At 38.0% G+C, this 27,471-nt stretch overlaps 1 protein-coding gene across 5 annotated transcripts in view; it reads left to right on the top strand.

Moving 5' to 3' along the window:
• Positions 1-25,927, top strand: part of LOC103055577 (microtubule cross-linking factor 3-like) — a 30,734-nt gene extending 4,807 nt beyond the window's left edge. Inside the window, exons 4-9 of one of the 5 annotated variants that reach the window (XR_015796769.1) lie at positions 7,367-7,438; positions 8,307-9,482; positions 12,258-12,427; positions 14,471-14,555; positions 16,200-16,448; positions 20,129-25,927. Coding sequence is in view for 1 of the 5 variants with exons in the window: in XM_025168347.2 (XP_025024115.2) it covers positions 7,367-7,438; positions 8,307-9,482; positions 12,077-12,187 (1,359 nt within the window). In the remaining 4 variants the exon portion in view is untranslated. Of the gene's footprint in view, positions 1-7,366; positions 7,439-8,306; positions 9,483-12,076; positions 12,428-14,454; positions 14,556-16,199; positions 16,460-20,128 lie in introns of those variants that run through there. The other 4 variants (XR_015796783.1, XR_015796773.1, XR_015796768.1 and 1 more) reach the window with 4 other exon arrangements.
• The last annotated feature ends 1,544 nt before the right edge of the window (positions 25,928-27,471 follow it).

Here is a 27,471-nt window from a genome sequence, read left to right as displayed (position 1 = left end):
TTTTTGAAATGAGAATCACTGAGTCTTGAGGTAAAACATCTCCAATGGGACATTTTTACTTTGTGGCTATAAATTCTGAAGGGCATTATGGATCATCTTGCCCAAATGTAATCTGGAGTTAGGATTCTTATACAGACTGGTCCAAGATAAGTCATAGTATCTGAAGAAGAAAGTAATTATTTATTTCTGTAGATTAAACATTCTACAATTTGTGAGTCACATTCACATTCCAGCAGACTACTGAGATCTGCTACTCTCATAGCCAAGAGAGAAGTGGCATTTGGATGTTGCAAAGAAACAAGGGAGGAAAGTGTTCTGATTCTTGATACTATGTCTTTGGTGTGACCAATAAGAAAGAAACAGTGGAGATATACATGCAAGTTCTGTGTATTTATTAACAAGTGCTGAAATTCAATACGTTCTTGTGCATATGTACTGAGAGAATGAGGGTACTTCAGTTTTCCTTTTCTTTAGAACAGTTGCTTGTTCTAAAATCCATAGTAGAACATTATCCCTTTTAAGCCAACTCGAGATCATAAACATGATATGCAAGCTTCCATGTTCTAGTGAACATTTGGTATGATGGTAAATAAGGCACCAAAGAAAGAGAGGAAGAAGGAAAGTTATGTTCAGTCCCATGAGTCTGTGTTAATTACTGTCTTGATGGGATGTGGGAACACACTATCAGGTGCTGAGATGGCTTATGGGATGAAACAATAACCGATATTCTATATTTTGTTAATATAAAATCCAGCTATGCTAGTATTTCATTTTCATTTTCATTTTGTTTTAAGATACCTGTACTGCACAAGAGTTCTGCGTGTTGTTCTGGTTGGTGATTTATTGCATTCATTAGATCAGAGGTGAAATGTCTGCGGGATTTACAACATGAAGTATCTGATTTTATAATGCAGGCATTGGCTTACTGAATAGAATTTGAAGTGGCTGTCAGAGGTTGAGGTTGTCTCATTCTTTAAGTTCATGAAATCTAGCCTTTGAATAGCAGTTTGCCTCCAGTTATGAATCATAAGCCAATGATTGTTGTTGGCTTCCATTATTTGCTGCTAATATGACAAAAACTTAAGTATTTTATTTCAGTTCTTATGGATAGCAACAAAAAGAAAGAGCTGTAAAAATGATCTATCTCTAGCTGTATTGCATATATTTTCCTTCATCATTTGCTCTGACAGTCCTGCAAGGATTTATATTCTTCAAGATCTTTTATTTCTTCTGCTGTCATCTTCATCTTTGGGAATCATTTACAGGTGGTGATGTATGACTGAGAGGCCCAGTTCCTTTGATTTTTCAAATTGTCTAGACAGGATATAAAGGAAGCTTTTTTGAATAAGAAAACATGTTTCTATCCTTATTATATACATGGGTTTATGATACATTTATCAATCTGTACAACCATGGATACTGATCAGAATTTTGATCCATCACACTCTTAAAACACAGTTATTAGGTTTTGAGAATGCCAACGAAATGGTGAAGTGTTGAGCTCTTTTTGCTTCTTTAGTTGTATTTTTGTACTTCAGGGTGTCACAGACTTACTGAATTGTCAATAGAAGTTTGTAACATGATTCAGAAATCAATGACAAATGTGATGATACTGGGATAAATAGTGTTTAGCTTACCATACATTCTGAAATTTGAAATTCATAGTTGATATTACTACTATCCTGAGAACAAGAAAAAAGTGCTTGAATCTTCAGTTAGTGTTGACTGAGTAGACAAAATACAAAGTATTATGAAAATATAATAGTATTATGGAGTGATACAATGCTATGTGTTATAGTTGGTTGTTGAACTTGTGCTGCTCCATGATATTTATATGCACTGTTTAGTTTTAATTTTGATTCAATTCTATTCTCACATATTAGTTATATTACTCTGAATTTTGCATTGTATGTTGTTGTTAACAACCGAGAGTTGGACTTGATTGCTGTGTGTGATGGTGTACAAACTCAGTACATAAATAAGGGAAATAGACCACCTTGTTTAGCTCTTGGCACTGTCTTCTTGGATCCAGCAGAACACTAATGCTGACCTAGGTTCAGCTGCGTAGGAATTAATATGTGCTACTGGCCGCATTCTAGGGCATTCTGGAATTGTAGTTCCAACGTATCTGGTGGGGAAGGTTGACATACTTGCTAAATATTTATGTTTATTGAACCTTCGCAAAACCAAGTTTGTTTTGTATCAGCATCAAAAAAGCACAAAGCCTTTTCTACTTCGTCTTGTTTGACCACACATTCCCCTTTTAATAATGGGAGATAGATCTACTCTACCTACTCCCTGAAGGCATTTGCTATTTATCGCCAGCAGTCAATCCACTAGCTATTGACAGGACAGCATTTGGAAAGCAAAACTAATTAAAAGATATTCAAGCGCTTATGCTGGGGCTGATTCCAGGATCATGGCACCATATCACTCTATATTATAGCATTCAGGTTTTTATAGATTGTGCTAACCTCTGCCTCTCTTGCTCTCATTTGCTTTAGAAAATTAAATATCAGCCTCTTTTTGAATATGTCACCATTGGATTTTATAGTATAACTAATTAAATATCAGCATTTGTACTTTTCATTTTGTCAGCCTTCATTTTTATATCTTTCCTTCTGTCCTTTCTGATTTGTGATTCTTGGGGGCAGGGGGCAGAATAATAAATGCTAATTAAATACCTTAATTTTATTTTGATGGACATGGTTTATTAGTTATATTATGACAAGTCCATAGGAATTCTGCAGGATAAATTTATAAAACTTTTCTTTTATATGGCATTTATAGAATGGCCCAGGATTTCATATGGAGAAAATACAGCATTTAGTTTCCTAAAATAGAATAAAGAAGGATGCCACTAGTAATACAGATCTAGCAAATCTTGGTAAAAATAAATAGTTGATGAGATAATCATTTTCTGTCTCAATCCCAATATAATTCTCATTAGTAAATGCAGGGATTTTATTTTCAGGAGTTGGGGACATTAGATGGAATATCTAGGTGCCATAATACCTTAGTATAGCTTTCCCCCAATGTGACTAGTTAGATTGCAACTATCTTCATGACCAGCTGCCATAATCAGCTGGCTATAGATGATGAACTTATACCATATCTTGAGGATATTGTACATTACCTTGATAGCTGGGTTTATGTTTGTTCCTTTTGTGATCTCAATAGAATAAGTACAAGAAAAAGCCATGCTATAATCATTAAAATGTTAATCATTCAAGCAGAGTGCAGGACTATGTTTTTAGAGGAAAAATGTGGGTGAAATGTCTCTAGAATTAAAGCTGTGGTACTGCAAAATGAATTTTTCATGACCTCTCTATAATTGCTTCTAGTATAGTTAATAAAGTTATTAGAAGACTAGTTGAATTTTTCATCACTTCCATGAAATGATTGATGGCGAAGACATTGATCTACAAAAGGATCCTGTGTGCCTCAATGGGCACAAGTAGCTTCGTGAACAACATAGCAGTATTTTGCATTCTTTGGAAGTATGAGGCTAGCTATGTAACTCTTTAGTGTAAGGTATTAGCATATGCTGATACTGAACTCTTTTCTTTTTTAAGGAAGACAGCACTGTTTTGGGATGCAAAAATATGTTAAATAGGCACATAGCTATTTTCCTACTAACTGATATTCCATTCTAAATTATCCTTTCCAAATTATTTCCAAAGCTCATGTTCCAAGCATTTATCTGCAAGGATCCAAATATAGGAGGAGCAGGGGAATAACAGATGGTCACCCACTCCCCATAAGAACCTTGTGAGGTAGGTTGGGCTGAAAGATACTGACTGGTCCTAAATCACTAGTGATAGCTGAGGGTAGACTTGACTTGGCTCTCCCTAGTACTAGCCAGTACCAAACCTTTTATACCACACTGGTTCTCCAGCATTTTGAATAATAGTGAAATACTAAATTTACCACATTTCTCCAATTAAGAATCTTGAAAAACAATTTTAGTTGAACCTAAAACCCTGTTTCATGTTTTGGATGATTGCATCCACCACTATTTTGAAGGACACATATATTATTTGTTTCCCCCGACATATAAAGAAAAGCTTATATTAATTTAAAATATGTTTGATAGTGACTATCCTAATTACTAGAAGCACTTGATGCAAGAGGTTTAACTATCCCTTAATTTGAAAAGATACTGACAGTTTGGATCTATGATAACTTGATTTAGAATGGTTGTAATTGTGGTTCTGTATCAGGGTCTTGTTCTCCACTAAAAATTTTACAGTACAAGAATATTGGGTTGTTTACTCCATTGAAAACCAGGACTTTGGGGAATTGTGGGAAGAGTTGTATATAATATCTTGAAAGGATTTGACAGATACAGGGATTGATAGGAAGTGATTTCAGTAGTACTTAATAAAGATTAGTGTTTTTAATTACTGGTTTCACAATCTATCATAATATTAGGGTTACTATTGAAGCAAAAAAAAAAAAGGGAAAAGCAATATACCTTGATTGGTGTCATCTTGATAGCGGTTCAAAAATGTGTTACATAAATTCTGAATAGCATTGTTGAGGGTGTGGGGTTGTGTGCAGAGGCATCCACAAGGAGGGGCAAGGGGAAGGGCAAATAATGAAAGCAGTGCCATGTTACATGCTCTACCCCAGGGTTCCTCAACCTTAGCAACTTTAAGATGGGTGGATGGGCATGCTCTACCCCAGGGTTCCTCAACCTTAGCAACTTTAAGATGGGTGGACTTCAACTCCCAGAATTCCCCAGTCAGCATGGCTGGCTGGGGAATTCTGGGAGTTGAAGTCCACCCATCTTAAAGTTGCTGAGTTTGAGGAACCCTGCTCTACCCCTTCTGTGTGACCATCACGCTGCATGCATGTACACAAGAGATGGAGATGACAGCATAATAGTACTTTCAAAAGGATGAAAGCACTGGATCCTGTGGACAATTCTCTCTCTCTCTTTCTCTGTGTTCTACTCAAGAACTAACCTATGAGCAGCTTAAGGTAAATCAAAAATATGTAAGGGATGTGAGTTGTTAAGCTTTAAGAACCAGTCAAAAGTGGAGGACAGCAAAAGGCAAGACAAAAGGTTTTAAGTGACCTCTTAAATGTGAAGTCAGACCAGAAATGCTATAGCTGAGACTTGAAATAAGTATTATGGAATCAAAGAATTGGAAAGGAACATTTAATCCACCTAATTTAGTACCCTGCCAAGTATAGGCATCCAAGTTAAAACATCCCTGACAATTAACTAACTGGCTTCTGCTTGAACACATCCAGCACAGAAGAGCTTATCACCTTTCTGTGTAACTGATTCCGCTGTGGAATTGTTCTTATTGATAGAAAATCTTTCCTAACACTCAGCTGGAATCTGTCTTCCTGTAACCAATACAACTTGCTTATTCCAAACAATTATTCTCAGTAGTCCATTTCACATACAATTCAAAGTGCTGGTCTTTACTTATAGATCTCTGTTTGAAGTTTTCATTGCAAATCCCCTGGATATGAAGTTCAGGCATAGAAACTCTGCTTTTATTTTGGCCATCTTTTGAAATGAAATAACCAGATTAAAGAAATTCTGTGCTGTGTCATCTTGTGTTTGAAATCCTTTCTCCAGAAACGTTTACTTGACACCTCCATTGGTAAATATCTCAGGGAGGGAGGGAGGGAGGAAGGAAGGAAGGAAGGAGTAAATGCAACAAAACCAGCCAGTTGCATGAATTTGCAACGTCTGGATGAAATAAATTGGAGGCCAGGAGTAATTTATACTAATCCCGTCAGCTAAGGAGTGTTGGCTGGCAGGGTCCAGGAGGAGAACATTTTCTGTCATGGCACCCACCCTCTGGAATATCACCCCTCTGGAGATCAGATTGGCCCTGTCCCTGAGCCTTGGCCCCAGGTGTGGGATATAGCCCATTCTTCACAATGTTCTATTGTGGCTTTGTATTTTTTTTCCAGCTGCTAGGGGCTTTATATTTTTTTGTATATTTTTTCATCATTTTTAATATTTTTAGCCATGCAGAGTCATGTATATGAGGTGGGTGGCCGTATAAATCCACTAAATAAATACATTCAGTTATATCATTCACCTTGCAACCATTGTTTTTGCTGTCCCAGTTTTCAGTGCAGAGAACTGTAGCACTATCTAGTTGATGTTCATTGTTGAATGCATGTGGAAATTGTGGTTGGTGAAAATAGGTCACTGTGATTGAATTAGGCTAACACTTTAATCTACATTGACTTTTGCTAACTCCAAGCCCAGCAAAAGCATTTGTACTAACCTGCGAGATTCTAGCCAGCTTATAACCATTCTATATGTGACAGACAATGTTATATTATAGTATTTTAGATAAATGCATAATGCCTAATTTGAGTCTAGCTAACTGGCTGTCTGAGGGCCATATTTAGTTCTTTATTTATCAGAATCAGAGGCATGAATATCTGTATAGAAAACGGTTGTGACCATGGGACTGGAAGTCCCCCTTTTAAGATAAGTTTAAATTTTGGCACTAGACCTGTCAGTCAGTGTTTTGGACAATGTGCTTTTGAGTTTTAGTTGTCTAAATAATAAATGGGCTCCAACACAGAAAGGCCATGAATGAAAGAAACTTTTGTTAATAATGCAGAGTAACATCAGTCTTGAAGTCCCTGTACTGATTACTAGGAGATCTTCAGGCCCAATTCGAAGCACTGGGGGGAATGCAGGGTAGATGGGACGGGCCGTGTACTGGAGCCAATGCTGAGGAGAGAAGGAAGAAAGGTTCTGGGAAGTTCTAGTGGATGAGGAGGTACACCAGTAGAGATATGACGGGGAGTGGTAGCTATTCCTTTCATGACCTCTGAGTCTAGCTCCAACCAATGACAAAACAATTGGAGGAAAAAGGGCCCTTCAGCAGACCCAAAGGTTGGCCCCAAGAATGACATACCTTCAAGGCCTTTAGTCTACTTGAAAGGGAAAGAAAAAAAGGAGGGAACCTTCAGGTTTAAAAGACATTTGAGTTTAGCTGATACCTCTTCCCCCTGCATGGTCTTTTAAATCAAGGTTTTACTGTAGGTGAATAAGTTTTCTATTCCTTTTGAAAAGGGACTTGCTGGCACTTGAGCCTATCATTATGGAAGAGTTTCCTTAGGCTGTGCTCATTCAGTGTTTTTGCAATATTTTTTTGGCTATTTGCAGATATTTTGATTATTCAGAATGCATCTAAACAAGCAATAATGTAATTTTATTTTGTATGATGTATCTAATATAAACCTAATGTTATGTTAGGTAAAGGTGATTTTTTTCTGGCTTGTGAAACAGCTGCAAAAAAATTCAAGTACTTATTGGATTTGCATTGCATCATATTTAGTAAAATGTTAATTTCATCTTGTTTTTCTTTTACAGCAGTCCATGAAAAGAAGAGGAAGCAAAGACTTGCAGAAATCAGAAAAAAAGACACAGCAGACTCCCACTGAGGTGACTTCAGATACTTATTTTGCCCCCTAGTACATTCCAGTAAACTCTGTGTCCCTAGCTGACAGCTAGGCAAAGATTTAATTTTTCCTTAATCAACAGGAAGAAAATTGTTGTTATTTTTGTGACATTCGTGGTCCAAAGGGCCACGAAATTAATGACTTCATTAATTCTGTTTATCGTACTTACATTAATTTCATTCTCTGTGGATACAAATCTGAATTTGCTATTTAAATTACAGAGATTGTAGCTTCTTGCATTTAAAATGAATAATTTGAGGTTCTCTGAAATGATACTACAGTGAGGAAAAAAAGAGCATGGCTTTATCTTCTTGAAAAAATATCACAGACATGTTTATTTGATAATAGTGCCCTTTCTCTCAAGGATCAATAATTAAAATGTCAAAGTCTCAGTTATTTTACATGACTGCTTTCCTGATCCTATATTTTTGGTAAATTATAACATATAAATCATAATGTATAAATAACAAACATGAATGTGTGTATCAAAAAGGTATATATATCCATAGTCATTCCTTCCTGTTGAAGTATAAAATCTGCTTTAATTGTTTTCAATATTGTTGAGCGTTATTAAATGCTATTGAATAGGCTTTTGGATTTTTAACTGAGAACATATTGTAAGGCTGATCCTGATTGCCTGGCAGATATGCTGGAATATCTTGCTTTTACAGTATGCTGAGTATTGAAAATAGGATCAGATGAATTTTGCCTCTACTAAAATTCATAAAAAAACTTGGAATGGGTTTTTGGAACTTTTGTTATTATAAATACCAATGGTTTTATTTTTTTGTTGCCAAGTAGGGTTCTTATTTATATATAAAGTAACTACTGATTTCCCCCCCTTTTATAAGGAGGATAATGAAGATCTGAAATGCCAGTTGCAGTTTGTCAAAGAGGAAGCAGCTCTGATGAGGAAAAAGTTGGCCAAAATAGACAAAGAAAAGGATAGATTTGAACATGACCTGCAAAAGTATAGGTCGTTATATGGTGACTTAGATAGTCCCTTACCAAAAGGGGAAGCTGGAGGCCCACCTACCACAAGAGAAGCAGAACTCAAACTTCGTCTGAGGTTAGTAGAGGAAGAAGCCAATATCCTGGGAAGGAAAATAGTGGAACTGGAAGTAGAAAACAGAGGGCTGAAGGCAGAACTCGATGACTTAAGAGGAGATGATTTCTCAGGGGCAGCCAATCCCCTAATGGGGGAGCAGAATGAATCTCTCTCAGAGTTACGACAGCATCTGCAGCTAGTTGAGGATGAAACCGAACTGTTGAGAAGAAACCTGGCTGATGTAGAAGAGCAAAATAAGCGCATCACAGCAGAACTGAACAAATATAAATACAAGACTGGGACTCATGATACTTCAAGGCATCATGACAGTGCCAAGACAGAGGCATTGCAAGAAGAGCTCAAAGCCGCCCGCCTGCAGATCAATGAACTCAGTGGCAAAGTTATGCAACTTCAATATGAGAACAGAGTCCTGATGTCCAACATGCAGCGCTATGATCTGGCCTCACATCTGGGGATCCGAGGCAGCCCCAGAGACAGTGATGCTGAAAGTGATACAGGGAAAAAAGAAAGTGATGATGATTCACGTCCCCCCCATCGCAAGAGAGAAGGGCCTATTGGTGGGGAAAGTGACTCAGAGGAGGTCCGCAACATCCGCTGCTTGACTCCTACGAGATCCTTCTATCCAACACCTGCAGGGTGGCAAAAAAGCTTCACAGACCGTCAGCAAATGAAGGATATTCGCTGTGAAGCAGAACGCTTGGGCAAGACAATAGACCGCTTAATTTCAGACACAAGCACTATCATCACTGAAGCAAGAATTTATGTGGCCAACGGGGACCTGTTTGGACTGATGGATGATGAGGATGATGGCAGTAGGATACGGGAGCATGAACTTCTTTATCGGATCAATGCCCAGATGAAGACCTTTAGGAAAGAGCTCCAAGCTTTTATTGACAGACTAGAAGTTCCAAAGTCTACAGATGATCGAAGTACAGATGAACCTTTGTCAGTGAGTCAGGTAGATTTTTACTTTGTAAGCCATCTAGGTAAAAAAATTCTGCCTGAGATATTGCAAGAATATTTGATATCCATTTTCTTTCTGGTGTTGAATAATAGGAATGGCAGAAGGAGCAGCTTAATGGAAGTTTCTGTGGTTTAATGGAAAAGGCTAGGTCATGGTTTGCAGCCTAATTCTAATTTGTTACTAAGGCTGTATCAGCCATGTTGGTTTCATGGCTTGGCATATTTAGGCACCTGCCAAGACCCATGGTTTTATTGTGGATCCATTAGCAAAAGCTCTCTGGCTTTTACTGTTGAGTCTCTTCGCTCTTGCCATGGTTCACTTGTTTTTCACCTCTTATTCAGGGTAGGCAAATTATGGTTATCAGAAGAGGAAGAACTGCTTTCCAGCAGTCATTCTGACAAAATAGCATGCAGTGAGAGGAGGAAGAGAAGGGGAAGGAACAGTCATGGAGAGGGAACCTAAAAGTGTGGGGGACGGATAGGACTCAAGTAGCCTTGCCTTTGGACCTTCCAAATATGTAGCCTATACCAAGCCTGCAGAAGCAAAACATAACTAAAGAAAAATAACTATTGAAAGCCATTGAGACGGAAAGAAATCTTTTGTATACATTTTTCATGGGAATAATCATGGTAAACTGCTGATGTACTTGATAAGGAGAGGGCTCAGTTAAAAAATTATGCTGAGAGAGAGTATCTGTAGGCAGAGCTATTCCTTTAGGTCTTGTTCAATTCCAAAATATGACCTCTGTTAGGACAAAAATTATCTATTGGAGGTTGAGAGAATCATTGCACAATAAAATCAAGGCAGTAACGTAGCGGAAGTGATTACATGCAATTGAACATCCAGGGACAGCTTCATATTTGTATGTGTTTAAAATTATGCATTCTCCACCTTTTCCTGTAGGAACTCAAAGTGGTTGTAAACTGCTTTGAGATTTTTAAAATAGGAAGTGTTATACATTTTTAAAAAATGAATGATATGGCAGAGGCCAGCAGGTTTTTTTTTTTTTTAAGACACAAGGATTTGGCACAATGCCCCAAAAAAGATTTGTTAAATTCTAAATTATCAGAAATGTTAAATTGAATAATTTAAAAAAAAAAAGCCAAAATCTTGCCTGATCTTAGTAGTTTCCTGTGTGGTATCACAAAATTTGGCTGTCATGAGAATTTGACCATTTTTACAATTTGTTTGTATTTTTTAATGTAAAGGAATCCCAAAAATTCATTAATTTATTCATGACTTTTTTATTTTTGCCAGAAGATATAATGCTCGCTTAGCTGTATTTTTAAAGAAGTCCTAGGCAGTTTAATGGAGGACAGGCCTATCAATGACCACCCATGTTTGTTTATTTGTTTGTACAATTTATAGAGCTGCCCATCTCACCAGCAAGTGACTCTGGGTGGCATACAAGAAGGCTAAAAACAATCAACAAATATATTAAAAGATATAAAAGCCAACTTAAAAAAAATGTTTAGAAGTAATATACAGGGATGGCAAAAAGAATGGGGAAGGAGATTGGGATTCAGGCCATATTATGAGATTGTGTGATAGTGTCACTTTCCCCCCCCCCACAAGTTTCCCCCTCCTGCCTTAAGACATGATACAACTGTTAGTTGTTAGTTTTTCATTATTTTAATAGTCACATCCCATTATTTATATATAAAGCTTTTGTGTGTAATAGCACAGTGAATCTAAGTGCATTTATGATATGAGATGAAACAAGTGCCCCATTCTGACTTCCTTTCTCAAAAATAGTAGAATACCATGGGATCTAGCATCATCCACAGGGGGAGGTAAAAAAAAGTCAGGATGGAGGTCTCAGCAGTGATCAGAGCCCCATTCCTTTGTATATGAATGTAACATCAATACATATACAAAAGGGGCAGGGGTTTGCACCGCTGAGACAGTCATCTGGACTTTTTTTAACACCCCCCCCCCGCCCTGCTGCTAATGGAATTGGAACAGGTTATATATATTATAGCATCCATGAGGTAAGTGGTTGCAAATTCAGGCTTAATGTATCCCCAGATTGAGCGGTTTCCGTTTGATGGTGGTTTAAAAGCTCACAATGGGGTTTTTAATGAAGAAGTGTTTTATTCTCCCTGTCAGTAGAATAAGTGATGTATCAAGTGTTGGTGGTCCATCAGTGAAACAGACAGCACTGTAGAATGGCTTAGAGTTGGGAGATTATCTGGGGTAGATTTGGGCAGGATCTAGGGGCAAGGCAGAGCAAGTAGAGCGGGAAGAAATCCCATTACATAAGAAAAAACTGGAAATAGCTCTGTCAATATAATGCTGTTTTCTCTGTGCAAGTTAAGTAGATGGTAATGAAATCTCCTCTTAGCATGGAAGTACTGTGTAGTCAGTCTAGGCCCAAGATAGTAATGTTTTAAGGAGAATTTTGGAAACAAGCAATTACAACATTACTTCTTTTCTTCTAAAAAACAGATCCACACTGAAGCTAGTTGGACTTGGCAAACAAAGCTTAGCACTATAAGCCTCCACTTGCATATCTTTTTTCTCTTGAAATGTTAATTTTGTTGTGAGATTAATGTAGTATTATCTTGTCTTTGTATTTACTTTCCCAGATGTTCCAGCCTATCATTTTACTTATTCTCATCCTTGTCTTATTTTCATCCCTTTCTTATGCAACAATATTTAAACTTGTCTTCCTTTTCACACTGTTTTTTGTGCTGTAGATCTTTTCATCATTTTATCATTCATTGTAGCATTATTATCAGTTTATTTTATTTTGTCCATCCTCCCAAGATAAAAAGTGCAAGAATTGTAGTTTCTGTAGCAATCGCTGCTGTAAAAACACTGAAGACTATTTGTTTGAAAGCAATGGGGACAACCCTTACATTCCAAAATGTGGATCATAAAAGAAGTAAAAAAGAAAAATCCCCATCCCCGAATCTGAATTCTGCTTATCAGAAAAGGTAGGAATATGAAAAGCAGATTCTTATTTTTTAATATATTCTTTTTTTAAAGTAATGCTTAGATAAAATGTGATGAAAAACTCATTTATTACAAAGCTGAAAGCCACTTCTAGAATAGAAATACTGTATATCCATCACACCTCCCTGAATGCAAATAAATATGCTTATCTACATATATAAGAGATACTGTATTTATATTGTGCAGAGCAGAGTCTGTGGATGTAAACAAAAATATTACACAATTTTTTGCTTATTTCTTTCCTGACAGTTGATAGCATAATTGAAGTATTGTACTAGGATTGAGAAACCCAAATTTAATTCACCTTCCACCATGAGAGCTGACTGGGTGGCTTTGGGCCAGTCTCACTATCTTTCACCCAGCCAGTCCAGCAATGCGAAAAAATAGGTGGCAATACAGTAGGCTCTGTATATTGCCTTGGGTAGCTGGAGGTAAGATGGGATATGAATTAACCAACCAAATAAACTACAAAAAGATTTGAAGAATAGCATTTGGGAGTTAATATACAACTCCCTAATCCAGGATCATCCAGCACATTAAGTGATCTAATATCTATTTAGTGAATGGAGATTAGTTTTGGGTTTGATGATATGAGGGTATACAGTATCAGAAGTACAATATGAATTTTTGGGAACCTGAACTTCCCAAAGTTCTGAAGCCATAGAAAAAAGCTGTGGTCCTCCATCCCAGGAAAGTATTTGGAATCTGTGCAATACATTCTTTACCAAAGTTAAACTTATTTTGCTATGTGAACAACATGAATAATTTCATTGATATGATTATGATATCTGTAAGGAGGAATCTTATGCATGCATCACACTGTCACAATGCAAACTTTGGCATATAGGACACAAGTATCTAAGTCAAGTGTTGCAATGTTGCACTACACATTTCATCACTGGTCCCCTTGCCAACATTTATGGCTGCCCTTTCCCCTCAACTCAAGCAGCCAATTCAGGTCTAAAGTCATCCAAAAGGATGATCTAAACTGCTTGCCTTCTGTTGCTGGCGTGGAATGGTCCAGATGTGTAGTAGCACGATGAAAAGGGGGGTTCCTCTGAGCTTCAGTATCAAGACCTGACAAAGCTTTTCTACTTAATTTAAAACAGAATAAACAGTAAGCAACAGAACACCGTATTAATAAATGCAAATAATCAAATAGAAGGCTATATTAGGGAAGCTTTCTGTGATGACAAAGTAAGTTAGAGGCCAGTTCTAATGCTAGCCTCATATAGCTTTTCCAAAAAACCAGGATGCTTGTATTAGAAGTCATTTGCAGGGGCTTACTGAGAATTCTGTGATTTATACTAATGTGTATATTTTAAAACTCTATTAATATTTACATTACAAGGTAGAATTCTATTTGAAAACAAGTGTTCTAGAATATGTAGAAATCAAAGCAATTTTGTTTTTATGCATTAACCCAGCTGTTTAAATTCTGTTGATAGAGCTGGTAGTGGTCTTGGAGATTTAAAATATGGTTCTTACATGGTCAGAGTTGCCCCTCATTTTTAAATAATCCCTCCTCCAAATGATAATTAGGTGGAATCCCTCTATTCTAGCCATACATAGAATTTATGCACATAAATATTAATATAATTTTGCAAGCTTGATAAGTTAGTATTTTGCCTATTGGAGTTCAATGATATTTGATAGATGTTCTTCTCTATTAAAAAAAAAGAATTGAATAAGTTCATATGTACGAATGGCTCTTTAAAAAATATGAAGGGCCATTACCAGTGTCACATTACTTCTGGAAATGATACAGAGTAGGTTTAAGTATAAAAGTTAAAATATTTTGAATATGAAGTTAAAATAACATATATTTACAGGAGTTTATTGAAAGATACTTTGAATTCCTTCTCTGTGTACCCAGATTACATGGAAATCAGCTGCTGGGACAATGTTATAATTTTTCCCCCTTTTTGTAGAGCATTGCAGAGTTGATATGATAGGATTAGATTAGATTTTCCGAGTGGAAAAGCTGGTAACTTCCTTTTCTCTGAAGGCCCTGTCTTTTCCAGAACTGGAAGCCCATGCTCCATGCCTTTCCTACTACTTTATGTTTGGATTGAAATGTTTCTGAAGGGATTCTTCACATGCTTAAAGGTAGGTTTATAATTTATTTTTATTTTAAATCTGTCTTCTTAAAGAAGGATAGAATATTTTCAAAATGAAACAGAAAAATCATCTGAATCTCTCTTGTTTTCCTTTCCATAATGGTCTAAGGGGACTGTTTTGTTTTGTTTTGTTTTGTTTCTAAAAGAATGATTAATGTGGTTTTCCCCAGCCTAATGCCTTCCAGATATATTGGATTCAGCTCTCAAAATGTTTGGCCAGTTAGCCAGCCAGTCACATCCCTGAACTGAATCTGTTGACAGCATATTATTTTTATACACTTTCTACCCACAAACTGAGGGTTATAATGTATACTCAAAGCTGACATAGTTGTGTGATTGGGATGCTGCAAATCCTTCCACCCTTCCCCAACCCCCCAAGATCTGATTGAGAGTTGTCTTATCCATGTTTGTTACCTGCTGTTATAATATCTATCGGGTTTATGACAAACTGCCTGACGCTTTTACTAGTTGCCTTCTGTGGAATTGTATGTATAGTTTTGTGCAGAAAATGGGACCTAAATTAAAAATCTAATTCTATATGTCATTTTTTTTCAAAGAAATTGTTTTATAGGAAAAAGGGAAATGATCTTTCCTTTCCTTCCTTCCTTGATGTGTATTGCCAGCTTTAAAACAATCTCAGGAGTTTACAGCCATAAAAATACAAAGTAATCTACTAGAGCAACCAGTATGGCACCCATCCAGTGTCCAGGTCTGAACCTTGACTGAAAGGAATCCAGATAATGTTTTTCATCTAGGATAGCCTACAACTAATACCCTTCCATCTTCTCCAAAACCTGCTCTAAAATGGGAAGATTGGAGATATTTGTCTAACATAGTTGGATCAAGAGATGGTCCCTTCTCAAGTGGATGGTAAATCCCAAAAAAGCATTTACCATCTCCAGAATCAACTACAGAAGCACACTCTGGTTGCCCAAGGAATTGAGTAGGGTATGGCTTCAGCCTACAGATGTCTGAGTTCAGAAGAGGACAAATCTTCATATAAGTACACACCCTCACATTTATGCATCTACCAGGATTCCTTAGACAAGGGTGTGTGTGCTCTGGTTATATGTATAGAAATGCAGTTGAGGAAAACATTATATGAGGGAAGAGCGATGAAGAAGAGGTTGAGATTCTTTATAGAATTTATCCAATATAATGTTGGAACTGTGCACTCTCTCTGTTTGAGCATTTTGGACAAAATCAGTGACCTATTCATATGTATAAATAGTCAAATTTTAGCTCCAGGAAATCCATAAATTGTATTCTTTGGAAAGTCAGATATGAACAAGCCAATTTTGCTATCCCATGGAAATTTCCTGTGCAGTGTCTGCAAGTTTCTAAGAGATTGTTGAGGTGAAGGAAAGTTTGTTGGACATGTAGGCTTAGTGGATGCTTTTCAGATCTTATTCCAGCACTGATATATTGTAGGTTTAAAACATAGCCAGCATATTAGAATTACATGGCTTATTCTCTGAAAATAATGCCAGAAACATTTGGTTTACAGCATTTACAGAAGATATGTCACAAATTATTCAGTCCATCAATGATTTCAAACTTTGTTGTCCAACTTTGCTCTTTTTTTGAACTTATAAAATCTAATTGTTCTTTTTTTGTAATTGTTTCTTTCCAGCATTACCAGAAGGCAAAGAAGAGTAATAGATGAGTATCTTTTGAAAATAAGGCTGTGTATATAGCAAGGCACAACAGCAGTCTGCATATCTCAGCTTCAGTGTGGTGTGACTTACCAGGTCATCGCTGTTCACCAGAAATATAAAGTTTTCACCAAGAAAAGAAAAGCAAGGACACAAAAAATGAAGGAAATCCATGTGAAGGAAAGTACATCCTTTGAGAGTTGCAAAATATCCAGAAGTTCTAAGAAGTGAGAATATTGTGAGTGCATGGGTGTTTCACTGATGATAATCCAAGAGTCAACCTGTAACCTATTATATATGGGTGTGCATGTGTGTGTATATACAGTGGTACCTCTACTTACGAATGCCCCTACTTATGAAATTTTCGAGATACGATCAGCTCTGGCCCCAAAAATTTACCTCTACTTATGAATTCGCCTTGACTTACGAGCCATTTTCCGCCCGTTCCACGTGGTCCGTGGCCATTTTTCCACCCGTTCCACGGGCTCCACGGCCATTTCCCGCCTGTTCCACGTGGTCCGCGGCCATTTTCCCGCCTGTTCCACGTGGCCCGCGGCCGTTTTTCCGCCCCTGACACGTGGTCCACGGCCATTTTTTCCGCCCTGCCGCGTGGTCAGTGGCCGTTTTTCCGCCCCTGATGCGTGGTCTGCGGACGCTGGAACAGATTAACGGTAATTACATTGAACCTTATGGGAAAATTTACTTCGACTTGGGACCAACTCGACTTGCGATCAGAGTCATGGAACGGATTAAGTTCGTAAGTAGAGATACCACTGTATTTCACATATGCAATAAGAGAGACTTACACAAGTACGAAAATAATATTATTAGTTTAGTTAATGGTTTGCCTTTTGAATAAAAATGCAGCACAAAGAATAGCAATAAGAATAGATTTTTATTCCACTTTTCCTTCTGAAGAGGTTGAAAGTGGCTAAAAGATATCCAGTGAACATTCATGATGAAATGGGGTTTTTTAGAAACACAGAACTAGAAGGCACCTCATGGGTAATCCAATCCAATCTCTGGCTTGATGCAGGATCTACTAGGGAATTTCTGACAGATGACCATCCAGCCTCTGAAGACCTCTAGCAAAGGGGAATTCACCATCTCATGTAACAGCCTGTTCCACTGGTTGATAGCTTGTAGAGTTAAGTTTCTCCTGATGTCCAGCAAAAGCTTGCTTTCTCAAAGCTTTAACTCACTAGTTCTGGTTCTGGTGTTTTCTGTGTAACAGCCTCTCAGATATTTGAAGACTGCTGTCATATCTTCCCTTGCTTATCTTTTCTGTAAGCCAAACATACCATAACTATTCCTCATAAGGCTTGGTTTCCAGGTTCTTCAATATCTTGCTTCAATTTCTCATTGCCCTGTTCTGGTGCTATGTCAGAACGGGAGACAGTATTCCAAATGGGGTCTGACCAGAGCACAGTAGAGTGGAACTATGACTTCCTGTGAGCTGACCTCTGTGCTCCCGTTAGTGGACCCCAGGATAGCATTTGCCTTTTTAGTAGCTACGTCACACAACTTTTGTTTCTTGGATCCTAATGTAACACACTATACCACACTGCTTAAAAAAATTAGAAGATTTAGACACCAAATACATGTCAGATTGAATGTGGTAACATAGTACATCAATGCCCACAAAGACCTCTTTTGAGACCTATCAGGCTAAGTAATCAAGTGACTAATTTTTCAAAAAGTTTGGTATTAAAAAAAGGAAAGGTGGCATATTAAAAAGCAAAGCAATTACACAATATTGGCAATAGTGTCAACTTTATTTACAGGAATGTATCTGGGTCCCAGATAGGACTTATCAAGCCGCCTTAGAAATAGAAATGCTGTCACACAATTTATAAACTCTGGGTTTTCACAGAGCCAGACCATAAGATGAGGAAAATATCAGCCACCAGAGGAGCCCAGTGCTGTTCTGAAGCATGCTTGGCTGCTCAAAAAGAAATATAAACCAAGGTAGAAGACAACATCCAACAGGGTACAAGGAAACAGGCTGAACTAAACAGATAGTTTAGAATTCCTGTCAGTACAGGTAGTCCTTGAGTTACGATGGTAATTGGGACCAGAATTTCCATCACTAAGTGGTGTGGTCGTAAGGCGCGATGTTACGGGACTCATCACTTAGCGACAGCAATCCTGGCACTTTTTGTTGCCATTGTTAACCAAATCCCTCCGGTTGTTAGGCGAGGGCCCACCCCAATCCAAGCCACTCCCGGCTTGGTCCCTCCCAGTCCCTTGCCTCCATTTCAACTCCCCCCATCCACCTGTCTCCCCCCATTTCTGCCCTTCTGGCCGCCTTGCACTCCGCTGCCTCTGCCAGCCTTGCTGACCTGCGCTCCACCGGTCCTGCTGGCCTTGCCGCCTTGCACTCCATTTACCCTGCTGGCCTTGCCCCCCTGCACTCTGCTGGCCCTGCCAGCATGCTGACCTTAGTCCCCTGCACTCCACTGGCCCTGCTGGCTTTGCCACTCTGCTCTCCGCTGGCCCTGTTAGCCTTGATGCCCTGCCACCTCCAGCCCTGCCACCTCCAGCTGACCTACGCCATCTTCCTCCCACTGATGAGGTGCACCCGGCCTGGCCCTATGTGAGGCAGCTGCTGGCCACGCCAGGCCTTCTTCTTGAGGCCAGTCATGCTGTTCTCCAAATAGCATGTGCCATTCTCACAATGCTTCAGAAAGCTTTTCAGGCCTTTCAAAGCATTGTAAGAATGGCACACGCAGTTTGGAGAACAGCAGGCACAGCCTTCTTGCAAGGTTTTAGAATGCCTCAGAAGCCTTCTGAAACATTGCAAGAATGGTGCGTGCTGTTTGGAGAATGGAGTGCTATGGGCTTGAGGTGGTATTCCTCAGCTGCAGCAGAGGTGCTGGGGCTGTAGTAGAATCCTGGGGATGGTGGCAGCCAGCTGGGACTGCAAAAGGCTCCAGGCCTTTACTTCAGCTCCAGCGCTGCCAGTGCCTCTGTGAAGGGTGGCCAAAAGGGCAGAGATGGGAAGAGGGAGATAGATGAGTGGGAGGAGTTGAAGCACCCCTGCAGTCGTAAATGTGGGCGGGCTGCTAAGCACCTGAATTTTGATCACGTGACCACTGGAGCACTGCAACAGCCCTGACTTTGGGGACTGGGCATTGGTGACGCTGTAACTTCAAACGGTCGCTGAATGAATGGCCCTACCTATTTGAAGACTACCTGTATTCAAAGTACTTTCAGTTCAGAAGCATGGAGATCAGGCTCGTACCTATGTGCACAGACAATTTACCCCAGCTTTAGTTTGATTTTTTTTTAATTGTTGAAGGCCTAATCTCTCTATAGCCTCTGGATGGAGGTGGGGAATTGTGCTGCCCTGACGTTGAATCCAGTATGGATGGGGGAGGATCAGGTATTGGTTCTCTTTTTTATCTCCAGAGCTGCTGACAGTGTCATTTGGGCCATGCTCTTTGAAGGTTTCCAGACCTTTTCATTTTAGCCTGCATCAGAAAAGGCCTTTCGGATTCAGATTAATTTCTGGTGTTACCATACAGTATATCCTGCCATGTTCTCAGTCAGAAATGGGATGAGAATTGCCCCCCTCTAATTCTAACTAGCTGGATAGTCGTTGAATCAGTCTTCCTTTAAATGTTTGCTTGTCTCTCTTGTTTACAACTTCTTGCTGAGAGAGCGGTGCAGTAATAAAACAATCAAACAATAGTTCACTCCGTAATCTGCTTGGAGAAATATTCTTTAACATGCATTGGCTGCATATAAAGACAAGGTCATTTAATCCTACATGAAAGCTTCTGGAATGTTTTGCATCTACTTATTTTTTGTATTATTTGTTGTAGGGCTGGTCAGCGGAGCTGATAACAGTTCTAGTGCTGTTCGATCAATGTTTCTGAGGTGTTATTTTATCTTTTTCACTCAGGTGATCACATCTGCATTGGAGGCTCCTAAACTGGCTAAATAGGAATGGTGCATCTTGGCCAGCATGACCAGCAGATGCTTGAATTTTGTATGGGCTTCTGGATTGCTGTCAGCGCCACCTGCTATGAGAAGAATAACTCTGAAGGAACTCCCTTGAACTTTTGCTAAGAGATCTCAGTGAAGCTAGGTTTAGTGGTTTTGTGAAAGCTTCATACTAGCAGTGGTAAACCTTTCTTTTCCATGACCACAACCAGTTCTATGCAAGTGCATATTGGTCAATAACCTCACTTTTTGACATGCTGGAGAAATGATGTTGATCAGCCTTCCAGTCTTCAGTGTTTTTATCGATGAGAGAAGGACACCCCTCCCATCACGCATATATATAGATATTTATAGCTCATGGCAAATTTTCCTTTAAATGACACGCTAAGGTTCGTCTCCTCCATACATTTTTTAAAAATTAAATAATGTATAATTCTGTATATTCTGACTTACCCACAAACAGCAGGAAGACATGCTGTGTGCATGATCATGTGTTCATAGGTGCATGTGTTGGAATAGGAAGTATTACTAGTCTGTATTTAGATGAGACAAACTTAGTACTAGTATTGATGCTGAAATTAGATATGCCTATATGCAGGCATACACATATACAAACAAAAACTTTTGTGGTTTATTTTATTTTAAAATATGTAGCTCTGGAAACAGGTACTTCCAAAATACCTTTTACAGGTTTCACAGGTCCACTATTTGATATAAAAAAATGAAGGTATGCATTTTTGTAACTGCAACAACAGAGAAAAGGCATTAACATAATATGTACTACTTAGCTCAGTGAATTGGTTACTCATTTGTGCTTAATGCTCTTTTCCTCTTTACAATGCTAGGTCAAAGTGAGCTGTGCATATTTTTCTGACTTCACTAATCTACTATTTATAACTGCATTTGCCTTTTTCAGTGCACAGACATTTGTAAAGGTGATCACCTCTCTTAACATTCTGCCACTCATGGTAATCCAGTTTAGAGACTGGACTTCAGTGGAATTACTATCCAGCAACACTGTTGCACAGAGGAGAAAGAACCAGATCCATGTCTGTACAACATCTTTAGGGCATAAATAAAGCTTTTAAGAAAATGCAGGCCTTCTGGTAACACTTACCTTGTGTCCTGACATGTCAATGTCCCTGCCAAGTATACTCAATGATATGGAGATGCTCCATTGAGACAGCACACACTGTAATGAAGTCCAGATGTGAAGGAAGATGAACCATGTGATATAGGGTGGGATGGGATAGGTATTTGATAGATAGATACTATTTTGTAGGGACCGCTTCATGGATCTTGTGAAGTTTTTTTCTGTGTTTAAGTTGTTTTTAAAATACCTCCTCAAAGTACTGTCTTTTAAAGTGGTGTCCAAGAAATATACAGTGACTTACTCTTACCTGGTGATGTCCAGGTGTGTGTTTTAATTTCTGCAAGTCCCTTAAGTCAGCACAGCCTTGTATTGAAGTCCAAAATATTTTGGAAGTTGCCAGATAGAAGGCTGGTGTATATAGTTAATACAAAAGTTTTTCTGATGTCAGAGATTCACCCAAACTGTTGGATTTGATGCCATTCTTTTTCCTGTCCCAGTGATCAGCAGCTGTCAGGAGAGAAGCTTAATCTATTTTGAACAAATGCAAAATAGGAAGTGCTTTGTGGAATACAGTGCTGCATTTTTCTATGTGAATCTCTTTTTTTGTTTTTGTTTGTTTTTTAAAGCTGCTACTGGACTTCTAGTGGTCAGGCTAATCATATACATTCTTCTCACTGAAATGGCTTTAGTAATTGGGTAGCTTTGCTCTTGAATTGTGCCTAATGTTCAGTATAGATATATGTTCGGGGTGCCCGGAATCCAGACTGATATTGGCTATCTCCTGTCTCTGTGATTGATTGTTTAATACAGTATGTGTATAGCCTGATTGATCCCCCCAACAGTCTAAATGAAATACAGATCCTATTGAGGTCCCCGGCTAAGTGTCTTGAAATGGGCCCTCTTCTACCTCTCAATTCTCATCCTCTTGGAATTTCATAAGAGAAAGGAGCACACAGCATTCAGCTAGCCTCTTTAAAATGTTTCATCACAAGAATAGGCCTATGTGTATTAAATAAATCAAAATTTCTCTGCTGCTGTAATCCACATTTCATGCCAACAGAAGCTAAATTCTGCAACCTGTAAAACTTATACGCGTTAATAGCAAATTTGCCTCTCTTTCATATTTTATTTTGTTTTTGCTGTTCATGGGAAGGAGCAAAGAATGGGGCCTTGTTTTCTAACCATTATAAATACTATTCCACCTTGCATGCTTATAAAAATGTCAAATGTTTATTAATGGTTCCTTGCAAATCCAATGCTAACTCTCTCCCCTAAATTATTAGAAACTTTACCGTCTTTTACACCTGGCCAGTTTCTGCAATCACACAGTATAAATAAAAGGGCTGGTTCACACAGCAGATTAAGCCATCATGTATTTTGCCTGGTTTAGGGTATTGAGTGAATTCAGCTATTATGGTTTGAAATGATAGCTTATTGTGTTTTACAAATCCAAATAATTGTGGGGTTTTTTTTTAAAGAAATCATGGCTAAGCAAACCATGTCTTAGCAAGAAGTCTAACCATAGTCAAAGAATGCATTCAGTTCTGGGTAGAATAAAACATTGGGCGATATTTGGCAAATATGAATGGCAAATAAATAGATTGAAAAGAAAGTGACCCTTATGAAAGAATTCAGATGGAGTCTGGTCACACCTTTTCCAACTGACAATTTTTATTAACAAGAATAAGCTTTATGAGCTAGAGCTCATTTCATCTGATGCATAGAGTGGCAAGACTGATGTAGGATTTAAACTAGGGTGGGGAAGGGAAGGGAAGACAGGTTGGGACAAGAGACAACAAACACAATGGGTTTTTAACATAGTGCAATTATTAACTAATAAGGTATTAGTAAGCTGTACAATTTGCTTCTGTATAATCAACCTGCCTACCCCTCCCTATCTCACCCTAATTTAAATCCTACATCAGTCTAGCCACTCTTAAGTTTCTGATGAAGTAAACCGCAGCTCATGAAACCTTATGCCTTTTAATAACATTTGTTAATCAGAAAGGGTGTTATGGGACTCCTCCTGATTTTTTGCCACTATAGACTAATACAGTTCTACAGTGTTCATGTGAAAGAAGTATATTGAGTGGTTTGGTCATATAGAGACACTGAATGGGGTTTGAACTTCAATATGTGAAGGAATGAATAAGTTGACAGGAAGGGAATGTCTGAGAAATACATTGTTGGTGATAAGATCCTCATGAAAAGTTTAAGGACAAAGGTGATACATGAGTGAATTGACAGAAATAAGGATGGTTTGCAAAGATAGAAAGCCTGGAATGGTATAGTGACTTGTCAAGAAAAAAACTTATCACTTGTTTTTATTTGGTTACTATTTCTTGCTCCTTTTCTGAACTTTAAGTCATATTATTTACCCTGAAATAGAACACTGTGATAGGTAGACATGGTAGACATCATTTCCTGATACTTTGGGCGAGGTAACATAATTGATAGTGATGTAGCAACCATACCTATAGCTAATACTAGTATCTGAAAAGGGAGGACATTTATCAGAATTAGCTGGTTGATTTCTTGAGCCTCCTTGACAACCTCATGTTTATAATCAGTGAATATTATTTGTGAAGAGGAGCTTCCCCGAGAACTAAATGAAGGATAACAGGAAAGTCCTATATATGTTTATTCAAGTAAAACCGACTGAATTCCACTGAATGCGACTTATTCCCAGATAATCCTCTGAACAGCAATTTGGGAATGATGCCAGCTGAATGCAGTTAGATGTGTTACTGAGTAAATGTGAATAGAATTCCATTGTAAAATTCTAAAATAATACTTAAAGGCTAATGCAATTTCTTCTTGTCTAGTGGGTGAGTAATTAATTATCAGTCGCTGAAGGATCCACTCTCATTCTCTCCCACATCTGCAGTGTCAGCGATCTTCATTAGCAAAGCTAAGCAATGTCTCTCAAAGAACTTTGGGCAGACTAATCTTTAGATGTGTTGGAACTATGACGCTCAGAATTTCCTGCCATCCTTTGCATTGTAGCCTCAACATGTGTGAAGAACATCAAGAGGGAGAAAGTCATTGTAGACAATAGTCTGTAGTCATTTATAGCTTGGTATGTGATTGCTTCATATATTACATTATTGGTGGACTTGTGTAACAATTATTATGCACATGTACAACATGAGGTGAGCCATGATTTTTGTTTTTCCATTTTTCTGGGACAAAATATCTCTTCCAGGTATCAAAAAAACCCCTAACCAGCCTGTTCCAAAATAGATACAATATGGATTATTCCTTGTTTTCCTCTACTGTAAGATGTCTTGAAATCAACAATACCTGAAATGTTACTATAATCAAAATGGTGGTCCCTAATATATTCAGAGTATGCCTTATTTAATTCCTCTTATGTATACATCATGCTAAACAGAACATTTTTGCTTTTACATTATTCCAACATCCAGTTTTTAGTGACTTGAGGTTAATTTATAGCCACTTTTTTGCTGACAAGTAAACTTTGTGTTTCTAACACTGCTGTGGCCTGCAAAAGTTCATCAGATGAAAGTGTTACCACCAGGTGAGTGCAATGATGGGAAAACTTCCACCTTCTAGATTTTTTCCTGTGATGAAGCTGTCAAAAGCACAACCCTATAAGGAAAAAAAATTACCCACTCTAGCCCAATATTATTTAGATACTTGAATTATAGTGACTAAAGTTGCTACAGTTTTGAAGGGAGCAGACTGCCTATTAACGGCTGTCACTTGATATTGGAGTTAGAATTAGCAGACTTTGAAGCATTGCATCAGGTAATACTGATTTTGTCCATCAAAAAGGAACTGATCACAGGGGAGAAGAAAAGACTCATGGACAACCTTGGAAGAAGAGTAGCTCTCCAATGTGTGCGGGGTTTTGACAGGCTACTGCTGATTTGAACTACAGTCATTATTTTGAAGAGGACCTTGCATTTAGTAAGCCCTTGTGGAGGCTTCCTCATATCCAGTTTCCTACAGCCTTTTATTTGGAATGAACAGCACTCAGTAAAGTGGAATGTACTTCCAAGAAAATAGAGATAAGCACTCTTATGTATGGGTGCTTGAAAATAAACTCCATTGAAAAATGTGGGATTTGGGTATGTATTGTGGTAGGACTGGCAAACTGACTTTTCTTGAGTCCCTTCAGGTATAGAGAACCCTTTCCCATCCCATATCTTGGAAGGGTTACAGTGCATCTCTTATCAACCTCATAATCGTGATAAAGGTTTTCCAACACCTTGCTTTTCAGGTGTGCCATTGAGTTTTACATGCCTTTGAAATCAAACATGGTTTGCAAACGTGTATGCAAATGAAGTGTACTATTGAAGCAGCAATATCATTTGCTGTTTCCTCAAGGCTCAGCAGATCAACCTGCCTATTTTTCTGCCTGTTAAATGCATGGTGATGTTACTAGTTTTTCCATTGATGCAACAGCTTTCTTGACAAGGGGTGTGTTTCCTGGTAACAGGAAAAACAAGGTTCCCCCTCCTTCCAGGCAACATGTATTTATTCCTCAATAGTTTGTTTTCTGGCCAATTCGCTGGTTCAGTGCATATGACCTCTTCTACTAATATTGGAGAAAAAGATCTATTTATCTTTTTTTCTTTAAGTGTAGTTATTAAAGGCACCTGTCCTTTATCTCTGTGATGCATGTAATTTTCATAGAGGTTTTCCAGGAGTAAATAAAATCCTATCAAAAAACAGAAATTGTTCTGGCCAATTGAGTTTCCAGTGATAGCCAGTTCAGATTCCTTTGCAAATCACTGGAACTGGGACTGAAGCATTTATTGGAGTTGGTAGATAATGACTATGGATAACCCTCTCAGTTGTGTCTCTGTCAATACTAGATTACTTTGCAGAATTATTGTAACTCTGCAAAATTATTGTACTGCTGCTGCCCCAAGTTTGGATTGCCTTATTTAAGGTTTGAAAACTCCAGATAATGATTTTCATAAAACAAGGTTGATGTTAGCCCTTTGAGGTCGTCGAGATAAGTACAACCAGGAGTACTAGCTCTATCCTTATTGTAAGGCTACATTAGCGGAATCTTGCACATCTGAAAGTATTTCTCCCCTCCTTTCCTTTTACTCTCTGGAAAACTAAGGAGGGTCCCTTCTGAGATGCTTTCCACGCCCCTTCTGTGGACTGAGATACCTTTTGCATGACAGTTGTCTGGTCTGTGGCTCTTCCTCCGCTCTCTCTCCCAAGGTCATTTGTGCATACCATTACAATATGTTATCAATCTATCTATACACCTTAACAGGTATTAACATAGAGCCTGTCATTTGTAGTGACATTCATCTTAACAATATTAATCCTTCCCAAAGTGTCATAGGCATTTGTAACCATCTACTGGTATCAATAACAATCAAAGACAAACAATTTAAAAATTTGTACCTCTTCAAATTTGGAATTAAACAGGCCAATGTTTCTGAAGTCAAATTAATAAAAGAGGGGATAATGGACATCTTTGACAAGTTCCATGAAACATCATGATGGGTAAACAAATAATTCAGTTTGCAATTACTCTGTCTGATAGATTAGAATGCCATGTTTTAATTTTAATCCAAATAATAAAAATATAATGAAATCCATATTTAGGCAAGGAGCATTTCAGACATTTAAATTGCACCACGTCACAGACTCTTTTCACATTCACTGCCAAATCCAATTTATCTGACTTAATATCTAATATATCAGTTAATAAACTCAAATGATGCTTGATGGCCTTGTGTAAAACCAGATTGTGGTAGATGAATTACTGACAGCATCATAAAATTAAGAAGGAACTAATTTATTCAACAAAGCATCATAATAAAGCTTCAACAGTATAGGAACAAAACACAGTCTGAACCAGGAGGTTTACTACTTTACATTGCTGTAATAACATCAATCAATCCTTGAAATGATAAAGATGCAACTAAATAGAAAGCTTGATCAGGTGTTAATCTTCATTTGTTTAATATAATTTTTCTTGAAGCTTTAAAAAAGAAGATAAAAACTAATACAAAGTAATATAAAGAAGGAAGAAAAAAGCAAAAGCAGAGAAAGCAAAACGTGCAATAAAAGAAAAGTTGAAAAATAGAAAAGGGAAGAAAGATACAAAGAAGTGGCTTCCAATATTCTTCACAGCAGTTATAAGTACAATTATAAGCTGTTTCTCTAAAGTTACATCCTAATACTCTTCCTTCTATAATCTATCCTGCCTAATC

Source organism: Python bivittatus, unplaced genomic scaffold (genome assembly GCF_059951505.1).
Source record: "Python bivittatus isolate LINGU-HERP-01145 unplaced genomic scaffold, Pbiv_v1 ctg000020_np1212, whole genome shotgun sequence".
In the NCBI taxonomy this organism is placed as follows: Eukaryota; Metazoa; Chordata; class Lepidosauria; order Squamata; family Pythonidae; genus Python; species Python bivittatus.
This window is presented reverse-complemented; position numbering and strand designations above follow the sequence as displayed.